This window comes from Pezoporus flaviventris, unplaced genomic scaffold (assembly GCF_033815535.1).
Source record: "Pezoporus flaviventris isolate CSIRO_AGI_PZ_B2104156 unplaced genomic scaffold, CSIRO_AGI_Pfla_v1 ptg000037l, whole genome shotgun sequence".
Taxonomy (NCBI): Eukaryota; Metazoa; Chordata; class Aves; order Psittaciformes; family Psittacidae; genus Pezoporus; species Pezoporus flaviventris.
In genome coordinates, this window is record NW_026892585.1 from 14,794,593 (window position 1) to 14,818,417 (window position 23,825).

Consider the following 23,825-nt stretch of genomic DNA (forward strand, 5'->3'; position numbering starts at 1 on the left):
TAAAACACAGGAAGGGAACAAGCCACGAAGAGATCCTCACTTTCCTTGAAAAGCCAAACAGCCCCCAGAAGTTAAGATTTCCTTTGGAATCAAAGCCCAGATTTTGTCTTTATAGTAATGTGAAGCTCGCCTTGTTGCAAGTTGCTGGATTGTAGTCAAGTATTTAAAAGACATATTAAACAGAAAGAGTAATGCTGACTTCTTTGGTAATAAGTTACAGAAATGATAGTGCGGCAGAGTTCCTAGGCAAAGGGAAAAATAGTGAAAAATCATTCATCTCCCCCTAAGAATATGGAGCTTCAAGGTAACAGAAAGCAAAATTCAAATATACATCTAATCTGACATCACAGATTTGGTTTAACATGGAAGCTTTCATAGTATTTCCTTCATGTTACATATAACAGATGGATCCATCTTGAATGGGTTTTCTTTAGCACAATGCAGCACACAGTAAAATGCAAGCTTTTCAAAGCTGCTACCCCCCAAGGAGTCTACCTTATCCATGCCATGTCCAGTTGTTCCAGTCATAAGCCAGTCTTAACATGCCAACATTTGGTTATGTTTTGTGTTACTGAAGTGGCATGTAAGAAAAAGAAAAGAGGGGTGGTGGTGGTGGTGACAAGATACAGGTCTATAACCGTGTTGTTGCCAGAGAGGTACACAGATCATTCATAGAACAGACCTGAAGAATCATGGGTCAGGTGTGAACTGCAGACAGGTAGGAATTGTGGCATTGTGATTTGATGGAAAAACCAAGAACACTGCCCATCTCTATAATCTTCATTCAAAAGTGCAACTTCTGCTACATTTGTTTCCTGCTGAATTTCTGACCTATGGTTCAGTAGTCTCATAAATCTAGCCATATGTGTGAAATTACAGGAAAGGGATGCAACTGATTTAGTGCAAGACATTTGAATATTTATCTGAACATAACAAACAAACAGAGGAAGATCAAAGACTCCATACACTTCTCCATAAGGCAGATGGTCATTTTTTAAATATAAGATCTTAAATATGTTGTTTATTTCTTAAGAGGTAGAAAATATCAAAATACTAAGAAAAAATGTCTAGCTTAAAACAATCAGTTTGCTTACTTTTTAAAAAGTCTTACTGGTGCAATTTTTAGGTTAATAAAAACAAATGAAGCTATGGAAGCACAGGATTTCGTGCTCTGTATAGGTTTTATTTACTGGAAAAAGAGAGCTTCTTTGTCTACTCAGTGCTCAAGCAGTATATACACAAAGGATCTCCTCCTCTTGCCCTGTTGGGGGCTATAAATCTAAAGTGGAATTTTTTCCCAGTGGAAAATTTTGGCGAATCCTGAAGTTCTAGCACTACACTTAGCTGGGTACAGTTTACATATAAGGCAGTAGAACCATTGATGTAAGCTCAGAACTACCTCTTCCATAATGCTAAGAAGAAAGCTAATAGAAACAAAAGCTTAATTAAATCTTTTGTACAAGCAGCAAAAGATCATACTCAGCTTCCAACACCAGCTGTCATCCTGTTTTAGCAATTTATACCAGCCCAGAGGCAGCCAAATTAACTACTGAATTGTGGCAGCCTACCTACAATTTGAGTTACTAAGGCTTGCACTCTGATTTCTCAGCACAGCTAGAGTACTGCTGATGCCACTGTCTCCACTGCAATTCAATAAGGCATTAAGTTAACTCAGAACTGACATTATTACACATTGGAAAGTAGTGTAAAAGCTCCTCTTTTCCCTCTTGCTGTTAACATTCAGTACTATTTTATTAAATATCTTATAAAAAGAACTCAGGCTATTTATACATTCAAACAATCACTGCAATAGAGTAAAGGAAATGAATTACTGGATTCTAAATTAAGAACAATTCTGGAGATATGCACACTTGCACACATACACACACCCCACACATATATTATATGTGTGTGTGTATATATAGATATATTTATAGATAGGTATATTTTATATATACTTCTTTTAAATTGGATCCAAGAATGCAGCACAGAATATCTTCATTTAGCTCCTCTTTCACCAGAGGACAGGATTGTCCAGTTTGGAAAAGCCAGGTTCTTTTCTAAGGTCCATGTAGGTTCCGTTGCTCACCCAGGAGTCATCATTTGATTTCCTATTAAAGATTAAACAGATGTCTTAAATGTAAAGCTTGTATTTTCCATACCCATGCTGTGTAATGCAATGTAGCACTATGCAAAAATACCCAATCCAGCCCACAAACCAGGTGCAGCCTTCAAATAGGGCAGTATAGCTTGGAGAGTCAAACTGTATGTCTGCACTTGGCCTTGAAGATAACACCTCAGTAATCTAGTGTGCAGCTGAGATCAACACACCTTCTGCACTGTCACATACCAGTGCTTAGCACCTAAAACTAAATAAAGTCCACGTTTATTTCATAGTCTCAAAGGCAGCTTTGTGTGGATAAGTGGAAATATTCCTTTTCCCTCTCTAAAGATGGCTTGCCATAGTTACTGCATAAAGAGAGCCTGTAAGCTCTCAGTCATGAGGCAACCCTCATTGCACTAGATACCTTACCCTGAAAGAATCAGTCTGCTTTTAATCTAGTGTGCAACATTTCTCACACAATAAACAACTATTTTGAAACTAAATCAAGGGTTGTAACTTGTTGAAGAGAGAAATCAGTACTGAAAAGCCAAATGCATAATTCATATCTTCTCTAACACAAGGTAAAACTTCTGCTATATAGTAATTAAACTCTGTATTCTGTTAATTTAATCTACAGCACAAATTTCAGTTTTCAAATCATTGCTGGAAGGATTCAAATCCTCACTTATTCACAATTCTGTGAGTATACAATTGTGAAGTATTAGACTTTGCCTCTGTTCTGCTGGAAGCAACAGTTACTTCTCTTTAGTAGGCGTGATTGATGTGGTGAGTTAGCTCACCAGCCAGTCACACATCTAGTGGTCTAAGCCATTCCCTTTTTGCACCTATTTTAAATACTTTTGTGTTCCTCAAAAATACATTACCTATGCATCCAGAAAAAAATTATGATCCCAGATTTGTTAACTATGATACATAGGCCCATATAACATTCACTTAGGCTCCAACTCTTTCAGTGCAGAATGGGAGGTCAAAGGCCATGTCCTCACTAGCATTCCTTTTTGACTTTCGATAGCTGAAGTCCCCTGTTAATTGATTTACAACAGGAAGAAACAAAGTGCCCTCTGAATGGTAATTCTCTCCCCATAAAATAGAGGAAACATGTCCAAAAATGGCCCTGGAAATGAAAGGCTCCAACTCTGCAGACTTCTGCACAAGGCAATCCCACTGAATTCAGCAGCAGTTCAGAGAGATAATTAAGCTAAATCCAGCCACTTGACCTTGTTTGAAAGAATCAGAAATTCTACATTCACTCAGGCAAATTCAAAGAAGTTGCCATAAAGGTAAAAAATTAGAAAGAAATTCAGGGATGCAGTAATGAAAAGACAATATATAATTCTGAGTTTTAACTAAGTCTGGAGATTCTACATTCCCCAGGTAGAAAAATCAAGACTGCAGAAGAATCTGGAAAAAAATGGATCCTGCTTTATGGCAGGTTAGAACCAGATCTATAACAAGAATTGCAATACATGGTAGTACATGTTACTTATTATATAGTACCTGAAAAATCTAGGCTGATGCTCTAGATTGTTTTCTTCCAGCACCTTCCGTCGTTCTCTCTGTAGCTGCTCAATCCTCTGCTTCTGCATTTCAGCTCCTTCAATATTCCCTTCTTCTAGAAACCTGTAGCACCAGCAGCGATGAGAGAGACAATTGGTGTTCATATTCCCCATCTTTGCCAGGTCCTCTAGAGCTCCAGAATCTAATCTTTGCAGCAGGCAGTTCACAGTGTTTGAAAGATGAACAGCCACATCTGTAGGCAGCTGCATCATCCGAAAGCACTTCAGGAAAAGTAAGTCTCATGACAAGCTCAGAGGTGTAGTAATTTTGTATTCTTTTACTTGGGAATTAGAAACAGCAGAAATTCCACTGCAGAGAGAAGTTTCAAGTGCCTCAGTTTTTGGCTATTCAAACACAGGACACTCAACATCCAGTTGTATACTGTATACCTGAAGTACTGAAGTTTTAATATTTTTTGAAAGGTAGTTATCTAGAAGCATCGAAGAGCCAATTTAGGAAACACTGCTCCATCATGACTAGACCATCTCTGATAAGTGATTAAAATGTCTGTTTCAGATGAACATTAATGTAGAAATAGAAACACACTGCTGGTATCTGCACAAAATAGCTGGAGCTTAGGGTAAAGTGACCATACAAAAGATGAAGAACTATGTGAGGAAGACACTTAAAACTTCTTACCTTTGGTCTGGCCTAAAACGCGTATCAGTGGATGGGAGTAATGACCTAGCTTGCTGGTCCAGTTCATTTAACTCCAGTGCAAACTGAGTGAATCCATACCACTGTTCATAACCTTTAGGCATTGGATCTACAGAGGAAGAGTAAATTCAGAATCCTAATTAAATACTATTATCTTTAGGAGGAAAATTCCAAGCTCCCCTCACTCATTTGTTCCTCTCCAAACCACAGTTTCAGCTCTGGGAGAATATGACTGTTTTAATGATGGGACAAAAGGCAACATCATGCTTCGTAATTGCCCTGCAACAAAACAGATTTCTGTTCTCTCTGCTGGAGCACCTCCTGTGTGAAGACAGGCTGAGAAAGTTGGGGCTGTTCAGCCTGGAGAAGAGAAGGCTGTGTGGAGACCTCATAGCAGCCTTCCAACAACTGAAGGGGGCCTATAAGGATGCTGGGGAGGGACTTTCACTAGGGACTGTAGTGATAGGACAAGGGATAACGTGTTAAATAGGGGAAGTTAGGTTGGATATAAGGAAGAAGTTCTTTACTGTAAGGGTGGTGAGGCACTGGAATGGGTTGCCCAGGGAAGTTGTGAATGCTCCATCCCTGGCAGTGTTCAAGGCCAGGCTGGACAGAGCCTTGGGTAACATGTTTTAGTGTGAGGTGTCCCTGCCCATGGCAGGGGGGTTGGAACTAGATGATCTTAAGGTCCTTTCCAACCCTAACGATTCTATGATTCTAAACAGAAGGTCATGTTATTGTCATACTGCTTTTTTCAAACTACAGTAGACAAAACCCCACAAGTCTGGGAGAAGTTCAAATATGGCTGTCATTACAGAACTGAGCACTGTGGGCTATCTTCCAATGTTTAATACATGAAATACACAACACTTCTCCACACAGGAAGTGGGAGGGTTTGTTCCTTTTTTTCCTTCTTCCTTTTGGGGTCCTCAATACCCACTTCATGCCCAAATATGAAAACGAGGGAGAATGAGGAAAATGCAGGAAGCCGTGGGATTAAGTTCTCTGTATTATTAAAGATAAATTAGGTATTCTCCTGGTCTAAATTTTAAGTGCTGACAAAAATCCAGTATTTGACATAGAAATAACAAGAAGTTGGGGCCTAATAAAGAGATGAAAATAATAAACTTTAAGCAGATCTTAAAGTTCTGCACATTATCCATTCTGATCACTAACTTGCTCTCCATATGCAGTTTGAAGATGAAGTCGTCCCACAGTATAAACTTTCATGCCACTTCCCAAAGAGTCGATGCACAACTTTCCCAGCTTTATCCATGACACAGCCTTCAATCTCATGTGCATTTGGATTCCAATACTTTGCCTAGAAGTAAGAGGAACAAGAGGAAAAAAGGTGCATAAGAGATGAAGTGTGAGTGATTTTGCCATGCCAGTAGCACCATGCAAACAACTACTGTTAGTACTATTAACCAGCTTAATAAAATACTAACATTGAGAACTGTATTTAATTTGTTTACCTTTTTTAGGGGCAGTATTAGATGCCTTGTACTGAAGCAAAAGCTTATTAACACCACAACCTGTCCCTTAAACTCCTCTGAAAACTAGCAAAGGGCTAGAAAAGAGCACTGGGTGAAGCACCATGCCTAAGCCCTGGTTCTATAGCTGGTGAATGAATGTAACTACAGCACATGCCAATGGGTTATCATCAGGCATGTGGTAAACCACTGTCAGCAGACACCTTGTGCCTTCCTCTTTCATCAAACACACAGTAGTTTTTCATCATATTTCTTCCTTCCATTTCCTCATACATTTTTGCACCTCCACTGGAATCACCCGAGAAAGCTGCTGCTTCTGTTTCTTATCTGGCTCTATCTAGTGAACAGCAGTTCCTTCAGAGTTAAAGTGTCTCAAAGAACCACAGGTAATTACAGAGAAATACAGGAAAATAAAGCTCATAAGCAGTTGTACTGAGCTTCAGCAGAGCATCCACACACTGCTGCGTCCGTTAGAAAAGGCACTGCCAACACTGCTGTGGTTATTGCTGTGGTTACCTTTATGAAAGTCAGTTTGCAGTGGCAAGTGTCATCATTGAGGTTTTTGATGATGATCTCTCCATAGTGTTCAATCCATCTTTGCCCACTTAAAATGTTATGGATGCAAGATGTCACCTTGTTCCATGCAAAATGGTCTTTAGAACTGTAAGAAAAATACACACAAGAAAAATCTTATTCTGTGGTCAAATGAACCCTCAACTTGTGGAAAAACAAAAATAATTGTAGAGAACATGATTAGAAAAACCCCACAAAACCATTTTTTTCCCTGGAATGCCTCATGTTCTTGCCCCACACCTTCTCAAAATCAAATCCTATGACAACAATCCTGTCTCCCAGAAGGCTCCTTAAGGGATTTTACTGGTTGATCTGTAACGAGCACTCTGACAAGCCTGCATAGGAACACTGCAGATTTTGTTTTTAATTAAACTATACTCAACACTTACCTACAGTGGCTGCTTACTTACTTAGACAATAAACAACAGATACACAACTGGTTCTGTTTATCATTTACAGTAATGATTTACGTAGTGATGATGGCTATTGGCCTCACCTACAAACCAGGACCCCATGGTGTTATGATCTGTACAAATCTAGGTACAAAAGACAAGAACAGCCATAACACCCTCTCCCAGGAACCCATATTCAAGCAAAAGAATTCATAGCTTCTTTTACCATGCAGTTTGTCCCTGTGAGTTTATAATGCATGAAGCTTGAAATTCAACTCAAGTATGAAACTACCAGTTTTGCTTTTATTCAAGATACACAGGAGTAATGTTTTCTATTTCACCTTTTGGTTTTTATAACCTTCTGAAGAGTCAGTGGTTCTGTTTTATGCTTCAGTTTTTGGTTTGGTGAGGGCTTTTATTCCCTGCCTCCCCCCTCCCCCCGCCCCCTTCCTTTTTAAATTAAATCCTAATCACTAATTCTTCCAAAGGTCTAATACAGCACAGCATAGCTTGGTCTCATCTGCATAACTGTGGCTCCTGTGTGTACAAGCATGTCTGTGCCTATGTGTGAGCAGCAATGCACAGTTGCAGCACTTACGCTGGAAGAGTTACATGTGTTGTACCAACTGGAACAATTTCCATGGACTTTCCCCAGAATTTGTTTTTCCATCTTACATCTGAAACAGGAAAATGAAAGAAAAAGACAGTTTAGTCATAGGCATGCGTGAATAAATCTATTTCTGGGCTCTATTTGATTTTCAAGTAATGAAAAATAACAAAGTGCATCCTAATAAAAGTGTTAAAAGAATGCTGTGGACCTTAGAACATGGGATTGGGTTTGTTTTTTTTCTCATTATATAATGGATTATTGAAGTAACAGAGGTCTAAAAGTCACTTCTCAAGAACTCTTTGAAATGAGAGGAATTTGAATAAGCTACAGACAGCATGTACTTCTCTGGAATTCATCAGGTTTTATTAAGACAGGCTGCTATATCCAGTCTTATTTATATAGTATTCAGTTACTGAATGAATTTTTGGTCAGCTTTTTTGCCATCAACAGGACTCTTGTGTCTTTGTATTTGTTTACAAAACAAAGAATTAAACTGAATAATGAAACCCAGACTAATGTCAAGAGTTCCAATTTCTGTTCAGTGTGGCTCCATCTGTAATAACTCTAATCAAGCCAGCAGAGTCAGTCATAACAGAATTAAAGGTTATAATATGGCTACATTGCCAACTGAAAAAACACTGGGTGAAGGATTTTAACTGAGTTAGAAGTATAGTTATGTTCTGTATACACTCCAAAAATATCCAGCCACACAGGCACTGTGACTGACATCTTCACCAGCATCACAGAGCAAACAAAGCTCCAACGCACTCCTTTTGAAACACAATGTTCAGAGTCAAGCAGCACAATTTCTTACATACTGTAATAATGTCAGCAGAGAAAGACAAGGTAAATATATTTATCCTTGCTGTTATGCTCATTTTTGGATATTGTTTTCAGAAGAGGTTTACACGATCTGCCAAGGCTCCAGATTTAACTTGTAGTTTTTCACACTGTGTTCTAGCTTGTTTGATTTATAGATAGCTTGAGGTACAACTCCTCCTTACTAAAGAATCCCCCTCAACAAATCTGATTTCAAAGAAATGCAGTTATTTGTACATGAGAATAATCAATGTTATTTAAAAAACTTGAGTATTTTTCTAATGGCAGAAGATCCAAGCAAGAGACATGCAAGTAAGTATAAGCTAGCCTTTCTTAAAGTCATTCTAATACACTTTAAGCAGGGAATTTCACATTTTCCAAATTTCTAGATGCCTCATGTAAGACATACAATGAAAATATTCTGAACACTGTAGAAGTAAATGACAGACTGAAGAGTTACCTTGCCAAAAAGCAAAATTCACAGATTCAGCATGGCATGCAGAAATAGGTGGATGGTGACTGACCTAATAGCAAGACGTGAAAGGGGGAAAAAAAAAGATGGACATATTAACACTTGAGCAGTCATTTCAGTTTGGATTCTTCTGTTTTTCTCCATAATTTTTCATTCATATATAGCATTTACAATTTGAACGGTTACTTTCCCTTTGCAGATGTGTCCTGAAGGGGGTGTCAGTGAGATTAATATGGTACTGAGACCTAGGAAGCCTTGAAAGAAATGAGAAGTACTTATTTTAAAAGGCCTGTGAATTTTGTTCATTGAGTGAAAATCGAACTATTTATTTTGTACCTGGTCTCTAAGGTGATAATTATATTTACCCTTAGGATCTCTTAACATATTGACAGAAGCCACACTTTGAGCACACCAACAAGAATAAAATAAGCAAAGGGATAAATTCTTCTGTCTAGCAAATACCCACAAAACCCTGACTATGAGGGATGAGGCAGCAATCAGAATCCCTGAGGGGGGCATGGGTGGAGAAGTCAAATTCCATCTAGCAATCCCTATCAGCTGCAGTGACACCCCCGGTGCTAAACTCTATCCATACACACTGCATTTAATCAGCTTCGAGTAATAGCACGTACATGAATTAGCACAACCACCAAAACAGCAAAGCAAGGACTGTGAGTAAATAAACAAATACACAGTGCAGACTATTAGAAGGAAATAGTAAATAGTGAAGTAACTGCACAAAGTGAAAGCAGCCACCGCTCTTCCTTGGCTGTAAATTCACCCTTCTGGTTGAACACAACAACTGACCAGGACTGTCTGTTTGATGTGCAATGCCTACTGTTCTTTTGACAAAGACAACTTTATTTTCAAGTCCAATTGCTACTTCCCACTATGAATTCAATTTCTTAAGCACCTACATGGCTCAAATGAAGTTTTACTTTCTGCTGACCGACACCCAGCCTGACCCAAGCAGCGATCAGTCCCTTCCAGGTAACTCCCCGCAGTTTATATACTGGGCATGATGTGCTGTAGTATGGAATATCCCTGTGGCTAGTTTGGGTGAGGTGTTCTGTCTCTGCTTCCTCCCGGCTTCTTGTGCCCCTCCTCACTGGCAGAGCATAAGAGACGAAAAGTCCTTAATCAGAGTAAGAGCTACTGAGCAACAACTAAAACATCGGTGTGTTACTGTCACTGTTCTCAGTCTAAAGCTAAAACACAGCACTGCACCAGCTACTAGAAGGAGAAAAATAACTGTTACAGCTGAACCCAGGACAACTAATTAATCTCAGCTATGCCCTAATCCACCAAGAGCAACACTCTCACGGCAGCCAGATTAACCCCAAATGTCACTATAATTCATGGGTTAAATTTAGCTCTTACTTAAACTGTTGTAATTCTAGAATAAGGTCATAGTGCTAAGTGGAGTTATTCTAAACTCACTCTAGTAATAGAACAGAATCTCTGCTGAGGGTTTTTTTTCCTATATTTTGACTATCTATTCCATGAATTACATACTACCTGCGCTAACACATTATCTAGAGTAAGCATCAAAATGCTTGCACAAGCAATAAACAACAGCTCCTGATGAAAAGAGGAATATTTAATGCTTGCAAGCTGCATGAAATGTCTTTCCCTCTATGCTGCCCTTCATTCCTAATATTCCTCCATCCCATATGATTATAGTACCTTTACCACTCCATATATCACATCACTTATATGCTTGTGTTGGAATGATAGTTAATAGCCCAAATCCCCTCATGTATTAAAATTCCTCTTAAAAAATGCAGCCTTTGTACTGATTTATTCATAAACACTCAGACCTTGACGTATACATCCTTCACCTACTAGGCTGTGGTACCAGATTTGAAAAGCTTAGCCCAAAAGTACTTGGATAGAAAGCAGAAATATTCATGGTACCACAGAAAATACTAGTGGTTGACTGACTCACACAAGGGATATAATTGTTATCAAAGAAGACATTAAATAGGTGAAGATACAGTACACGCAGAAGAAAATGACAAGAATGTGAATGCAGTCATGATCAGATTTCAGCATGGGGAACTGCACTCTATTTAAACAAGTTATCTAGTTACTGGAGTAGGCAGCCTGCCAGCCTCTGCTGCTCGAGTGTCAGCTGTTGGTTGTTATGCTCCACCCCAGAATTAGCAGAGTTTCCTCAAAATACAGTTTCCTTCATGTATAATTCTGCAGTGTCCCTTGAGTTTTTGCTGGCCTCGGGTCAAAGTAGTGTTGCATTTTGCTATTAATTCCAGAGGATTCCAGCCATGCTTTTAGAATTAAGCAGTGTATCACATAGCAAATCTAAGGGTTGCAGCATACAATACCTGTTCCGCAAAGAACTGGAAACCCTTATCTTCACGAATACATTCATAGGTTTCTCCAAGCACAGGATTAAATGGCTTACTTCCAGCTCGGTAGTAACTGGAGGCATATGCAGAGACCGCAAATGCAGCTATATACACCTGGGAATAACATACGTGGAACTGTGATTAATTCATTTCTACAGCCAGGCACAATTTTTTTCTATACATTCTGATTTAACAGAAGGAAAGAAAAATTAGGTCATATCCTGACCTCAGATTCTGTATTTTTCCCATCATTTGCAATCTACAAACATGAATGCCTCTTGCAAGTTAAGCACTAGCTCACACGTTAAGAGAATTGAGTTTTCAGAAAGGCATCCACCGGTCTGCGGATGGGATTATTAGGGTCAAACACTGCAAATTTAATCAATGGAAACCAGCATTTCTGAAAGCCATTTGAAACAGTTTAGCATTCTCCAACGGTTAGAGCAGTAACCTTAAAAATCACTATTAGATTTTGTATTATAACTGGCTTTTATAGCTATGGTCTGTGATTCTATGGATCTATCAACTATCCTTTTCCTAAACATGGCACAGGAATTTGGTTTTCACCAAGTTTGTTATTTCTAATGCAGTTTGAGTTGAATTGCCTTTTATCTACTGTGTGCTATTACCAAATTATGAAACTGTTCTTGATTATGACTGAGACACAGGTAACCTTCCCAAATTTTTGCAGTCAACTCAAGCATAATTCCTCCTACACCTGAGGAATTAGAATCTGGGGTTAGAATTCAGGTTTCTCTTGTACCATTTTTCTCCCTTTTAATTTCCTTTTCCCCATCTTCTGAAAGTGTAGATGCTCTCCTTTCACAATTTCTGAAACTGAATCCACTTCAGAATGGCTATTTTATGAGCTATTGCAATTACTATGCAACAGCTAGCATTAGTTTTGCCTCAGGAATTTTTCAAAGGCAAAGAATACTCCAGCCTGAGGTAATTTCCAAATGCTTGGGTGTGGGAAGGAGGGAAAAGGATTTTTTTCATTCCTGTATGAACAACTAACTTCTGCTCATTTCCTTTTCCTTTTCACATATGTTCTCAAAAGAACATGAAAAGCTATGCAATGAAAACCTCAGGAAATATCCCCAGTGAATACTCACACTGTCTTGAGAACAGACACCAAATTGTAACCCTTACAATGTCAAATTGAGCAAGAGGCTTTTCAAACAGTATTTATAACATTTTATATTCATTAATAATCTCATGTTAAGATATATTGATTTAAAAAGGCTTAATTCAATTTAAGGGACAATCTATAGCTTCCATTTAAGAGAATTTAGAGAGCCTTTAATTCTTTATTTATGGGCTTACATATTAAGTAGCTCTTGTGCACCTGGAAGCAGAATGATCGAAATGCATTTTTCTCTTTTTCTTTTGCCAAATGCTGAATTCAGGGTTCTGCACTGACAGAAGGTGACACCATTCTTGTACCCAGCATACACTCATATTCCCTGGTTTTGGGATCCTGAACATTTTGGATCAACCCCAAAACTTCACAAAACCAGTTAATAAAACAAATAGAGCTCATTTAGTCAATATAAAGATATCACAGTAGGGTGGGACTGGAAGATCCACCACAATTGTGTTACCAGATTAGACAGCCTTAAAAAATAAAGGATATTGTAGCTGTCACACTCAAGAGAGAAGTATATTAGTCCATAGTCCCCCCTAATCTTACAGAGTAAGAGCTGCAAAACAGAACTAAATTATTTCTCTGTTTAACCTTGCAGGACAACAAGGTACTCGAGGAGAGAGACTTCCTGACAAAGCAACGGAGATCATGCAGAAGAGTAAAAAACCGGGGGGTTATGTAAGTATGTACGGATAGATCTTTGGTGAGTCTGCCTTTCAGCTGGGAAAAAAACAGAACAGAACATCCTCACTTCTTTGGTAGATTGTTTTTATATTTAACCTATTCTAATTACGCTGAATGTTACTAAATATTTGGAATAACATATTTACCATCCGTTCAAATGGGTTAGGCATATGCGCTGCTTTATCTAGCAGTTCACTGTACTCCAGCTCCTCGCAGAGACGCTGAAGGGTGTTAAGTGGCTCATTTAATTCAACAGGCATGGCCACTTTGGAGAGATCCTTTCCTATGTTATTTCTCAGGATATTCCACAGGCTGATGTTACTTGTATTAGGACATGGAGCTGGTAAACATGTTCTCCGTTTAGAACTGCATCCAATTCCACTTTCAGAAATACAGTCTGAAAAGGAAGCAAGTGGCACAAGAAGTCAATTCACTATTTACTTGGTTTCATCCCCTTTGCAACATATGTTAAAAAGCAAACATCTTTTTTCGGTCAAAAGGTCCTTCCACCCTCACAATTCATTCATGTAAGTATTTCATTTGTGGTTTGAAGATAGGTTCTTATTAAAAAGATAAATTTAAGAATATGATTTTAAACTTCTGTACGTTAACTGAGGTAAATGCCAGGTACAAAATACATAGAAAACTACCTCCCTTCCCCTTACAGGCCATAGGAATGGCTTAGGCTTTACACTGAATTTGAAAGAGTAAATACTATAATTAAGTTGTGACAGAGATGGATTCCTATCTGTTTCAGGGACAGAAAACCTCCCTCCTTGACAGAGCTTCAATTAAGCTGACATTTCTCAGAAGGCAAAACGTATGTTACTGTTCCAAGCATAATAACAGTTCCTACCTATCTTTCTCTGCTTTCTTGAATACTTCTAGCAGGGAAATTTATCACACCATGGATGTATATATACGCAGGCTTTTTCCAAAGTGCTCCCCATAGCACTTAGCATTTAAAATAGCTTTAGATATACCCACATGTTGGGGAAGAATTGGCCTCTTGTAAAGGTGGCAAAGCTGATGTAACTGTGGAGCTATGTGTTTGCTGAAGATATAAAACAAAAAAAAAAAAGAAAAGACTCATGTCAAGAGTCCTTGACATGAATATCTGAAGTCTGTGTTACCATTTCAAAGCAACTGGAACAGGATAAATAGTTCCAAGCGTGCCATAAAATGATTTGTCAAAGAATCAAAATGGAGCTACAAGCTTCTGCAACAGGCATTAGTCTGAAGTGATTACATTGCTTAACTGTGCATCAGTCTCATTTCAGAGGAATACAGCTGCTACTACAAGAACATATTTTATCTTTCAACATCCTTAGAGGCACTTGGGAAGCTCCTAATCGAGAAATAGTCACTGTCTGGAGACATTCGGGTGTCAACCCCTGTCCTCACCTGGCTTTTCCTCACACAGCTTTGCTTTGGGAGGAGTTAATACAGCACTGGGCAGCACTGTGCTACACGTGCCAAAGAATCACTGCCCTTAAATGCATTCTTTCAACCAGTATTTCCTCTTCTGGTCCAGTGACAAGCATGATACCAGCAGTGCTTCCAAAGTGACCGAAAACCACAAGGGCTAACTTCTCCATCACTGCCATGTATGGCGTATGCCACAGATGGAAGTTTTCAAGTGTAATCAACAGCCTTAAAGTTCTGAGGAAGAAGTTTCCATCTTTCCTGCCCCTCACAAACTAAAAGTCTTAATATCACATATGACCAAGTTACTGTAATGAGGACAGGTGAACTATTTGAAGTCTACTGCCTATCTCTTTCTTTCTGCATAAAAATGGCACGGGCAGTATGGATAATAAAAAGAAATCTACCTGAAACAATTATACTGTTAAGAGGTTGGCTCCTATACTTCCCTCTTGGAAGAATTTATTTAATAACAGAACAGACCAAAAAGAAGGACGTTCCCTCAGATACCTCAGGAATGAGTGCATCTCTGGAGAAGGAGGTAAACGTGAAAAAAATTATCCTTGCTCAAAAGAGCTCTCCAAAATGGGATTTGGCTATGCCCTTTGACAGTTTCTGATTAAAATATTATATAGAATATTAATTGAATGAACTACATATCCTGGACCAGCCCATTAATTAGGGTAAACCAGTGACAAAACAGAGTGTACAAACAACTAATGTATTCAGATACCGTATTTTCTATCCAGTGAAGTTTGCCCACCCCCCATGAAAAGAAAAGCCCATGGAGTTCTGGTTTGTAAGAGCTGTGACAAATAGGCAGCAATAATACTGAAGGAGATTAAGACATCTGACCTCCAGCTAGACTCAATGACTTTTAAGGCCAGACTGGACTATTATCATCATCTGGTCTGACCTCCTACATTACAGTAGCCAGAGGATTTTATCATAATCCCACAATTTATGGTTCAGCTAAAGCCCTGTAGGAGAAAGACATCCAGTTTGGTATTAATGAGTGGTAGGCTGCCCAAAGCACAAAAATATCAAGTACCAGAAGCACGTGGCAGTGCTGCTAACACGGAAAAGCTTCAGTAATAGTTTGTGTTACAGAAGATGAATAGCCACACTAGCACAGTTTTCTAAGGTCCAGGTCATGAGATAAGTCAATCTTTAATTTTTTACTATCTTTCAAAAAAAGTCTTAATTTTAAACAGTTACAGAATACCACAGATCTCCAGACATATCAAACTACCCAAATTCATACGGATCTACTGGTCCTTTGAGATGATCAGGAAACAGCTGCTGGTAAGAAATCACCATTCAGCATTTGTGAAGATAAAATATATATATATATATATATACGGATAAAGTGGGAAGAACACTGTGGTTAGCTGAAGGGAGTTGAAGGCACAAACCCAATTAGTTTGTTATGACCAATTCTTTTCCCTCTTTTTTTGATTCTGTCTCTAATTAGCAAGAAAGTTTAATAAACATATGTACTAACAGGACTATCATGATTAAAACATGCAAAAAAGAAATCCTTACAGTCATACACCAGGCCTGCCAGTGTGTAATTATTCTCAAGTTCCTTTAAACACGGAGTTCTACTAAAACCAACAGATCTTGCAATGCGGTGGTTAAATTGCAGACTGAAAAAAAACCCAAACCAGACTGACATGAAGAAAATTACTTTTTGGAAAAAAGGGGGAAAAAAAAGCAAGCAGCTAGGCCTTGCTACTTTGAAAAAATCCTGTAGCCATGAAAGGAACTGAAAAGGAGTGGGAGTTGCACCAGAGCAGCCAAGGAAATAAGTGTTTCTCTGCTGATACAGAACCACCATGCGGCTTAATCAATGGTACTCAGGCTCTGTTATGCAGGTTAATCAGAATGTGCTATTCTAAACCAATCTGAGGCTGTAAGAGAAAAAAAACACACAGGCTGTTTATGTTTCAAAACCTGTAACATCAAATAATTTCTAGCAAGAGAAGAAAAAAAAAAATCCAAACAAAAATAGAGAAAGTTCTCATAACATGGTGTAATAAGCATGGTGCAATAAAACACCAAACTTACCTAAAGTTTGTCTTTCACTCTCTATGTCATTGCTTAGGTTATCTTCTGAGACATTATCACTGATATCACTTGCATATGAGTCATCATCTGATACCTGAGTGTGTGGTGGAGAAATAAGCAAAATAATCAATCACTACCATAACCCCATATACACATGAAAACTGTTACTTACTGCTGCAATTATTATTTTAATAGATTTGAACTATTTAAGATGTGTTTCAGTATCAGAGGAAAGTACTAAGAATTTCTAAGACACAACTGAGTTTGGGAGAGATCACCATCACTGAAAATTCAGCTATCCTTTTAGTGGAGACATGCTTCATCTTCTTGGCCCCACAGCTACGGAGGCTTTGCTCATATTGGAAGCCAAGGTTTTTATGGAGTCTGAAATAGCTAAATGAGCTAGTAAGTTTCAGTATGCATGACATCAGCCCCGAAGTACCTACAGCTACCAGGAGGACAGCTATGAATATATTTCTACAATACAATTTCTTAAGCACCTGTATAATGACTAAAGGCAGACAATATATGCAATTTCTGCATATTAGCTACTTAATGGCCGTTTGCCTCAATTGCATATAAGACTTCTCCATACTAATTGTTATGTTTTACTGTGAAGATACAATGACACCAAATAAATACAGGCAACATATTAGCTTCTAAATGCTTTGAAAATTGACATTTTCTGGCAGTCATCTGATGCGTAGTTAGCACTCAGGTCAAGTAGCAGATAAGAAACTACATCAGAATGATACCAATCTCAATGCTCAGACCTCATTTTCTGAAGAGCTAGCAGACAGTAGGACTTCCTGTGCATCAAAAAATTCAGTGAGAGAGTCAGCTACAGAGAGTCTGCTTTCATTGGAGACCTGGTGAACCAGAGCTCTGCTCTCTTCTCTTGAATTTTCCTGTTTGAAAGAAATAAAAAGTTTTGAGAAGAGAAGCACAACACACAGCATTCAGGCATGCAATTCCAGTCACTTAAAGGGCTGTAAAACACTGGGAGAAGATTGCACATGCTCCTCTCCAATTTAGTGAAAGTAGCATGTGTTTCAGAGGGATTTAAAACCAAAGTAAACTAGGACACAGGGAAGAAAAAGAGAAGGAAAAAAAAGCCCGGTGCATATACAGTACATGGCTTTTGCTGCTGCTGGCCTGTTTGACTGCCATGGAGATCTTGGTAACTCCTCTCATGGGAGCCTTACAGATCACTGGCATAAGCAGAGTCCCAAAAGGTGGCCTAGCAAAGGTGGGATGACCAGTGAGGCTTGGTTCATTTTACAGATGCAGTAAAAGAATCAGAGAATATCGTGCACTATTGTTTTCCCTGATAACTCCAACAATGCTAAGGAAAAGGACTAGCTGACCCAAAGGAGCGTAATAAGCTGCTCTGAAGTTTTTCTGCATGAGATGCTTTACTAACTTGTAACCATGACTGCCCTATGGCAATTCTGCAGGAGGTGTAGTGGTTTACTTTCAGAACAACATAATGAACATTCTGACGAGCCTATAATCAAACCGACAAATCTTCTTTCAAAGTTTTTCTGCTGGCAGATTTTACTATGGTATGGCATGTTATTCATTATGTGCTAATAACGGTGAGATGGTAACAAACCAAACTGCTACCTTACAAAAGACTTTTTTTTTATGAATACTTCTGATACAGCAGCAAGAAGAGAAACCTCAGCATTGCCTCAGCACTGCCTCTTCTGGGGGTAGGCAGTTACACTAGCCTACAAGTTAAAAAAAAATCTTACATACGTGGGCATTGCTACTGGGAATGTTTCCAATAGCATTCTGAATCTGAGAAGGAAAGTGAGCAGGAAAGGCTCATAAAAGAACAGCAGGTTTTATATCTATCACATGAGAGCTTAAGGTTGTCTTCTTTCATGTTGCCACTCTGGCATGATAAACAACAATATAAACTGCCCAATAAACAAACTAAACTTCACCTTACGCAAAAGCTTGGGATACTAGTTTATATTGCTTCAGTTTTCACAGGTCTATCACAGCACCGGATGTATCATTTAGAGCCAAGTTTTGTGCAGTAGCCCTGTCTTCTTCACAGCAGCATTTCTGGATCACAGTCCTCCCACAGATAGAAAATGAAACTTCTCCAGTATAAGAAATTTCATCCTTAAGTTCCATCCCAAACCAGGACAGAAGGAATTTGTGAACTGAATCTCTAAAGAACATTCTGAAAGCTATTTTTGTTGTGTGTGTGTACTGCATAGAACAAGTATCAGAATCTATTATCATTGAAAGGACTCCCACTAAATAAGGAAATAAAGAACTCCTGAAAGTAAAAACAACAGATTAATGCTTGCATGGATAACAATTTAAGTGTTGTTCAAATTCTCATGGGATTAAAAGCAGAAGGCATTAGAACAATAAACTACCTTAAAACTACCTCAAATAGGAAGAAAAGCTCCAACAACCACCACCAAAAAAGCCCTGAACAGCTAAATATTACCAAAACACAGCTCTACTAAAACAGAACTAAATCAGAAGTGAGCAGACGGAATGACTAAATGGTCTTTAAAAATAAAAGGAAATAATAAGTTATATAAAACCCCCAGCATTACATCCACTCAAGTTCTAATGGGAGATTTAGAATACAACTACAGCAGAAGTTTCTGTACAAGTTAACATTTAGAAAAATCCATCAGAAATAGCACAGTTCTTGCTTCCCTCACTAGCACTATTAACACCTAGATCCCATGGCCTATAAATATACCACATTCACCTGCATTCTGCAGCAAGCAAAAAAAGTGTCTGAAAATCAGTACATCTCCAATTGGCTAACTGGGTATGTAGAAGACTCCCTGTCTTCACACAAAGAAAACTAAATGGCAGAAAGTGCTCTTGTACATCTCATATTTTTGACCCTTTCATGGAAATGTCTGATAGTTATTCTAAGCCTTACATGATCCACACTGCTAGCCACTGGTTTGGGCTAACAATATTTAAACAGGCAACAGAAAGTAGTACAGAAGTTGAAAATTAACAAGGGAATAAGGGGGAGAGAAACAGTAGTAGTACAAGAGTAACAAGGCAGCAGCTTTGCTCACGCTGAATGGGAAGCAGGCAGGAAGCAAGGGAGAACACCAGGAACCAGTAGCAAGAAGCAATGGAAGTGTGCTTAGGAAAACTGCTCACCAGGGAAGTCTTTGAAATCAAATATTACACAGTACATCATCAGAAATGACTCATAACCACAAAAGCGGACTTGTTTTACTAACACAATACACCATAGCAAAGATGTTAAGAACAGGACAAGATGCAGCTGTGCAGCACTGTCTAGGTATAGGGGCTTGAGGAATACACATCACTGAAAGAGGAAATCCATACCTACCTTCACCAAATCTGGACTCGATTTTGCATTAGATGCTGAATCAAGGATCATAGATTCGGCATGTATTCTGCATAACCGGTCTTTAAGATCTGTGTTTTGTGCTATTGCCTGGAATATTTAACAAAAATATTGGGAATATAAAGTTCTCTTGACTAATTTGAACTTGGCTTTACTGTGTAAAAAGGGGCTCAGATTATTTAAAGTGCAGTATAAAAAAACACTACTGTATGATTTTGTACTGGTCCAGCAAATCATTTATTATAAATGCTTCAAATCTTGCTCATCTCTAAAATTAAAACAATTTTTTGTTCAGTGTGAGGGAAAAGACACATAAATGGAGGAAAAAAGCCAAAGTTGGCAGGGATATTTCAAGTCAGCAGGTTATGCAAGCTGATTTAGTAAGTTATAAATGAATTTTCCTCATCTTTTTATCTTTCCAAGCTCCTTTCCTATCTCCAACCTAGCCTCTCTCAACATTAAATTCTTACTCTTGCCACCCTCAAAAACATTTGATTTTCCCGTCAGCCTGGTATAATGACAGTTCCCTTTGCCTTCCACCGACAGAGAAATAAGACTCAAATTCAGGCAGGTATGGTTTGTGTCCTACCAGCTTGTAGTGGCAATGATCAGAATAAAAAGCCTCTACTGCAAACTCACGTTTGTTGTATGTTATTTACACATGCTGCCTGCATCTGATGGACAGATGTCAGATAGAGTAGACTTGTAGGCAGAGAATGCAACCTTGCCCACAATGAAAGTATCTCTGAAAGAAAAGATTGGGTTACTAATTTTGGAACAATGCTGAAGACTTACTGCCCATTTTAGTGATCCGAATCTACACTAGGATATGGAAAACCCTGCTGTTTACACATCCACTTGTCCCACAAATGCTTCTGATGTTGACAGTAATTTTTGTTGGAAATAGCCTTGAGGACAGGAAAGACTGTAAGCTCAAAGTAGTGATGGAGGGGAGAAACTAATTTCTGGCTTTATGTATGTGTGGTCTGAACTTGACGCACAGGCATGTATCACTTCTGCGTCAGGAGTTCAAGTGGACAACATTGTATTATACCAACATCAAACAAGTGGGAAAAAAATATTTACACAGCTTCCCTGTAATAGCATCTTCCAATTCTCATTGTTTGCTACAAAGTGTTTTCTTCCTTCTATTGTCTTCTTCCTGCCTCCAAAATAAAAATATTCTACTTTTCCCCACTGTATTTGCTTTTCTTGGACTTTGTGTAAGTCAAGGTTACTATGAAGGAGAAGTGGAGGCAGAGATGCAAATTTTGTGGTGTTTTATTCACTTTAAATCTGTTCGCTTTTCTTCCCCTGCCAGGCTGATGACAGCAAAACAGACATAAGCTTGATACTTTTCAACCTGTGAGTGTGATACTTGGTTCCTCATCTACAGAAAACAAACTGAAATGAACAGTAACACTAAATCAAAGTCATCAACACAGGACTCTCTTGCAAGGAAGCCTTAGAAATATGTCAAGTTTATTATATCTGTGCTTCCATATGTCTTCAAAGGAAGCTTATTCCTTTCCCCTACAGGATCTCTGCTGTACAGGGTGAGAAAATTTCTGTTGGCATCATGGCTTTACAGAGCTGCAGGCTAAGAACAGCTCTCATGGGTGTTAACCTCTGTTGAAACTGCCAAGGTTCACAAATGACTTCTGTATGGGCTACAAAAGGCTTATTAAGTATCAAATAAGACCTAAAAGCATGAATTTTGTCAGACATTTAAACAATGAAGATGGACAACAGAATTCCACTGCTCAGAAAAAAGACTTCATGCTAAGCTGAGTGTTCACTGAGTTCAGAAATCTTTAAAACAGGCTTTTTGATATGTGAGGCAAATAACACTGGAAGCACAAAAGTCACCTATTCAAACATCAGAAGGTGAACATCTGAAAGCCAGAAACAAAGAAGTGCAAGTGAGTGAGTGTAGCTATTACACAACAGGTTTCAGTTTTATCTAATTCCTATAGACATCATGGCCTCTAAGGGTCTCCGCAAAGAGGCATGTTATACGCTTAAAAAACTGTAACCATATGCAGTTCCTGTAAAGCAAAGGGAAGTTTTCATACTGAAATAATTCTTTAGTGATCTGTATCACATTTATCAATACCAGAGTCTCCCCTGCCTCTGATTAGGAATTTGCAACAAACACTGAGATTTTAAGACCATGGTAACGATGGCCCTCATTGCTTTTGAAATCAGACCACTGATTGATACATTCAAACAAGACCAACCTAAAAGTTCTGGTCTTAACTAGTTAACAAAAAGCACACCATCCAAAAACCTTTTTAAAGCGCACAATCTTTGGTCATTTAGAACTCTGGCCTAACAGCTGCATTACTACTTTTAAACAATTAACTGGAAGCCAATACTAACACGTTGTATTTGTATTTGCTTTGCAGTATCTTGGTGTAGCACAGTGAAGCTCTAGTGCATTAGAAGGGACAGCTGAGCGCTTTCAGCTACTCTCACCTTTATTTTATGCCAAGTCATACAGTGCTGCTTAGGAAAAGAAAAGGAAAAAGAAAAAAAAGGAAACCCGCAAACTACCAGAACTGACTGATTAAATGGTGCGTGTTTCAAGAGAAAGTAGACATCATTACAGAACAGCCTTCTGTTTCTTAACTTTAAATGATACATGTTATACTGTATACCAAAATTAATCTATCAAACTTCAGCGATTTCACAATACCTTTAACATTTAGGAAAGAGTCTTTGAAAAATACCATATATAATAACATACTATGATTCAATACTGAAAATTCTAGCACAGAACAGACACTAAAGAAACAAACTATTGTGAAATTTTAAAGTAGCATCTGACAACCATGAAACTTGCTGAACTTCAGCATGTCACTTACAGATGTTAAGGCATTCTTCAAGCCAGCTATTTGTGCAGATGGAGATGAGGATGCATCGTGGTCCAGCATCTGCTTCATCTTTTCCCTCTCTGTAGATATAGTACTGAAAGCTGACCTCAAGGTGAAGTAAACTAGAAGCATTTCATTAAAAGTGAGTTAAAACCAGCTACCAATTGTTCACATACCAACTATATAAAACTTCAATGAAACATCATTTATGGTGACAGAAACAAGAATTTACATTGAGAGATCCAGAGTGGGTTACTAAAACCAAGTAATATTAATGAAGGTTATAGGGTAGAGTTTTTAGTAGGAGAAACGTTTATGGTGAATGCTACCATGTTGACTATATTAGGCACAGTCAAAATTACTCTGATTATTTGTGACAGATGGTGACAAAGCTAACTAAACCACATCTGCTCCTCTCTTGCTTTTGTTCCCCAATTAGCTTGCACCTTCAGATGGTCATGACTCTAATCCATACTCCTTTAAGAACTCCAGTGGGGGAGAAGAGAGGGAAGAAAAAAAGTAAAATAGAAAATAATATCAAAAAGCATCTATAACACATACTGTGCCACAGCTACGGGGTTAGTAGCTTCCCCACAAGCAAATCGACTGTGGTGTTGCATTTTGTTTTCCCTTTTGAGGATAAGAAAAATGTCAGCTCGTTAGATGATTTAGTCAGTCAAAGGGTCAGATCCTGAATGTTGTGCACATTACACTGCTATTTCTACTCCCTCCTGAGCCAGTATCACCAGCCTGAAACATTGAAATCAGACAACAGATCATACAATTTTTTAAATCACTGGATTTTTAAAAGGGAATGCACTTTCCTTTGGGTTTTTTCTTTTGTTGTTTGTCTTTTGTTTTTACAATTAAAACATTTTCTCTTTAACCACAAGGAATAAAAATTTATTGGAGTGATATTTGTTTATGTAGGATTTCAACATTCATCTAGCTGGGGAATCAGAGAATTTCCGAGGGCCTAATCAAGCCTTGCAATACAGTCACAAAATCTGCCAGTGCAAAAATGTATCCATTTACAGGGATATGGAGATATAAAATCTGAGCATGAATGCATGGAAAAGGTAAAGAACAAGAAATCTCTTTTACCTCTCTCTTCTAATAATCCACTCTGGGTTAATGCGAATCCTCAATGCTTCATTAAGTATTTGATGTAACCTAATTTCCT

General features: G+C 38.4%; 1 protein-coding gene across 4 annotated transcripts in view; it reads right to left on the reverse strand.

The window, feature by feature from the left end:
• Window positions 1–1,001: 1,001 nt before the first annotated feature.
• Window positions 1,002–23,825, reverse strand: part of OSBPL3 (oxysterol binding protein like 3) — a 97,182-nt gene continuing 74,358 nt past the window's right edge. For 3 of the 4 annotated variants that reach the window (XM_061464797.1, XM_061464798.1, XM_061464796.1), the window contains 13 exons: window positions 22,634–22,764; window positions 19,749–19,856; window positions 17,167–17,301; window positions 16,394–16,487; window positions 13,045–13,295; window positions 11,044–11,181; window positions 8,687–8,750; window positions 7,396–7,474; window positions 6,349–6,493; window positions 5,516–5,660; window positions 4,322–4,448; window positions 3,623–3,745; window positions 1,002–2,111 (listed from right to left, as the gene is read on the reverse strand). In XM_061464797.1, coding sequence (XP_061320781.1) covers window positions 2,015–2,111; window positions 3,623–3,745; window positions 4,322–4,448; window positions 5,516–5,660; window positions 6,349–6,493; window positions 7,396–7,474; window positions 8,687–8,750; window positions 11,044–11,181; window positions 13,045–13,295; window positions 16,394–16,487; window positions 17,167–17,301; window positions 19,749–19,856; window positions 22,634–22,764 — 1,637 coding nt within the window. In that variant the 3' untranslated portion in view covers window positions 1,002–2,014. The remainder of the gene's footprint in view (window positions 2,112–3,622; window positions 3,746–4,321; window positions 4,449–5,515; window positions 5,661–6,348; window positions 6,494–7,395; window positions 7,475–8,686; window positions 8,751–11,043; window positions 11,182–13,044; window positions 13,296–16,393; window positions 16,488–17,166; window positions 17,302–19,748; window positions 19,857–22,633; window positions 22,765–23,825) is intronic. The other variant, XM_061464799.1, reaches the window with a different exon arrangement.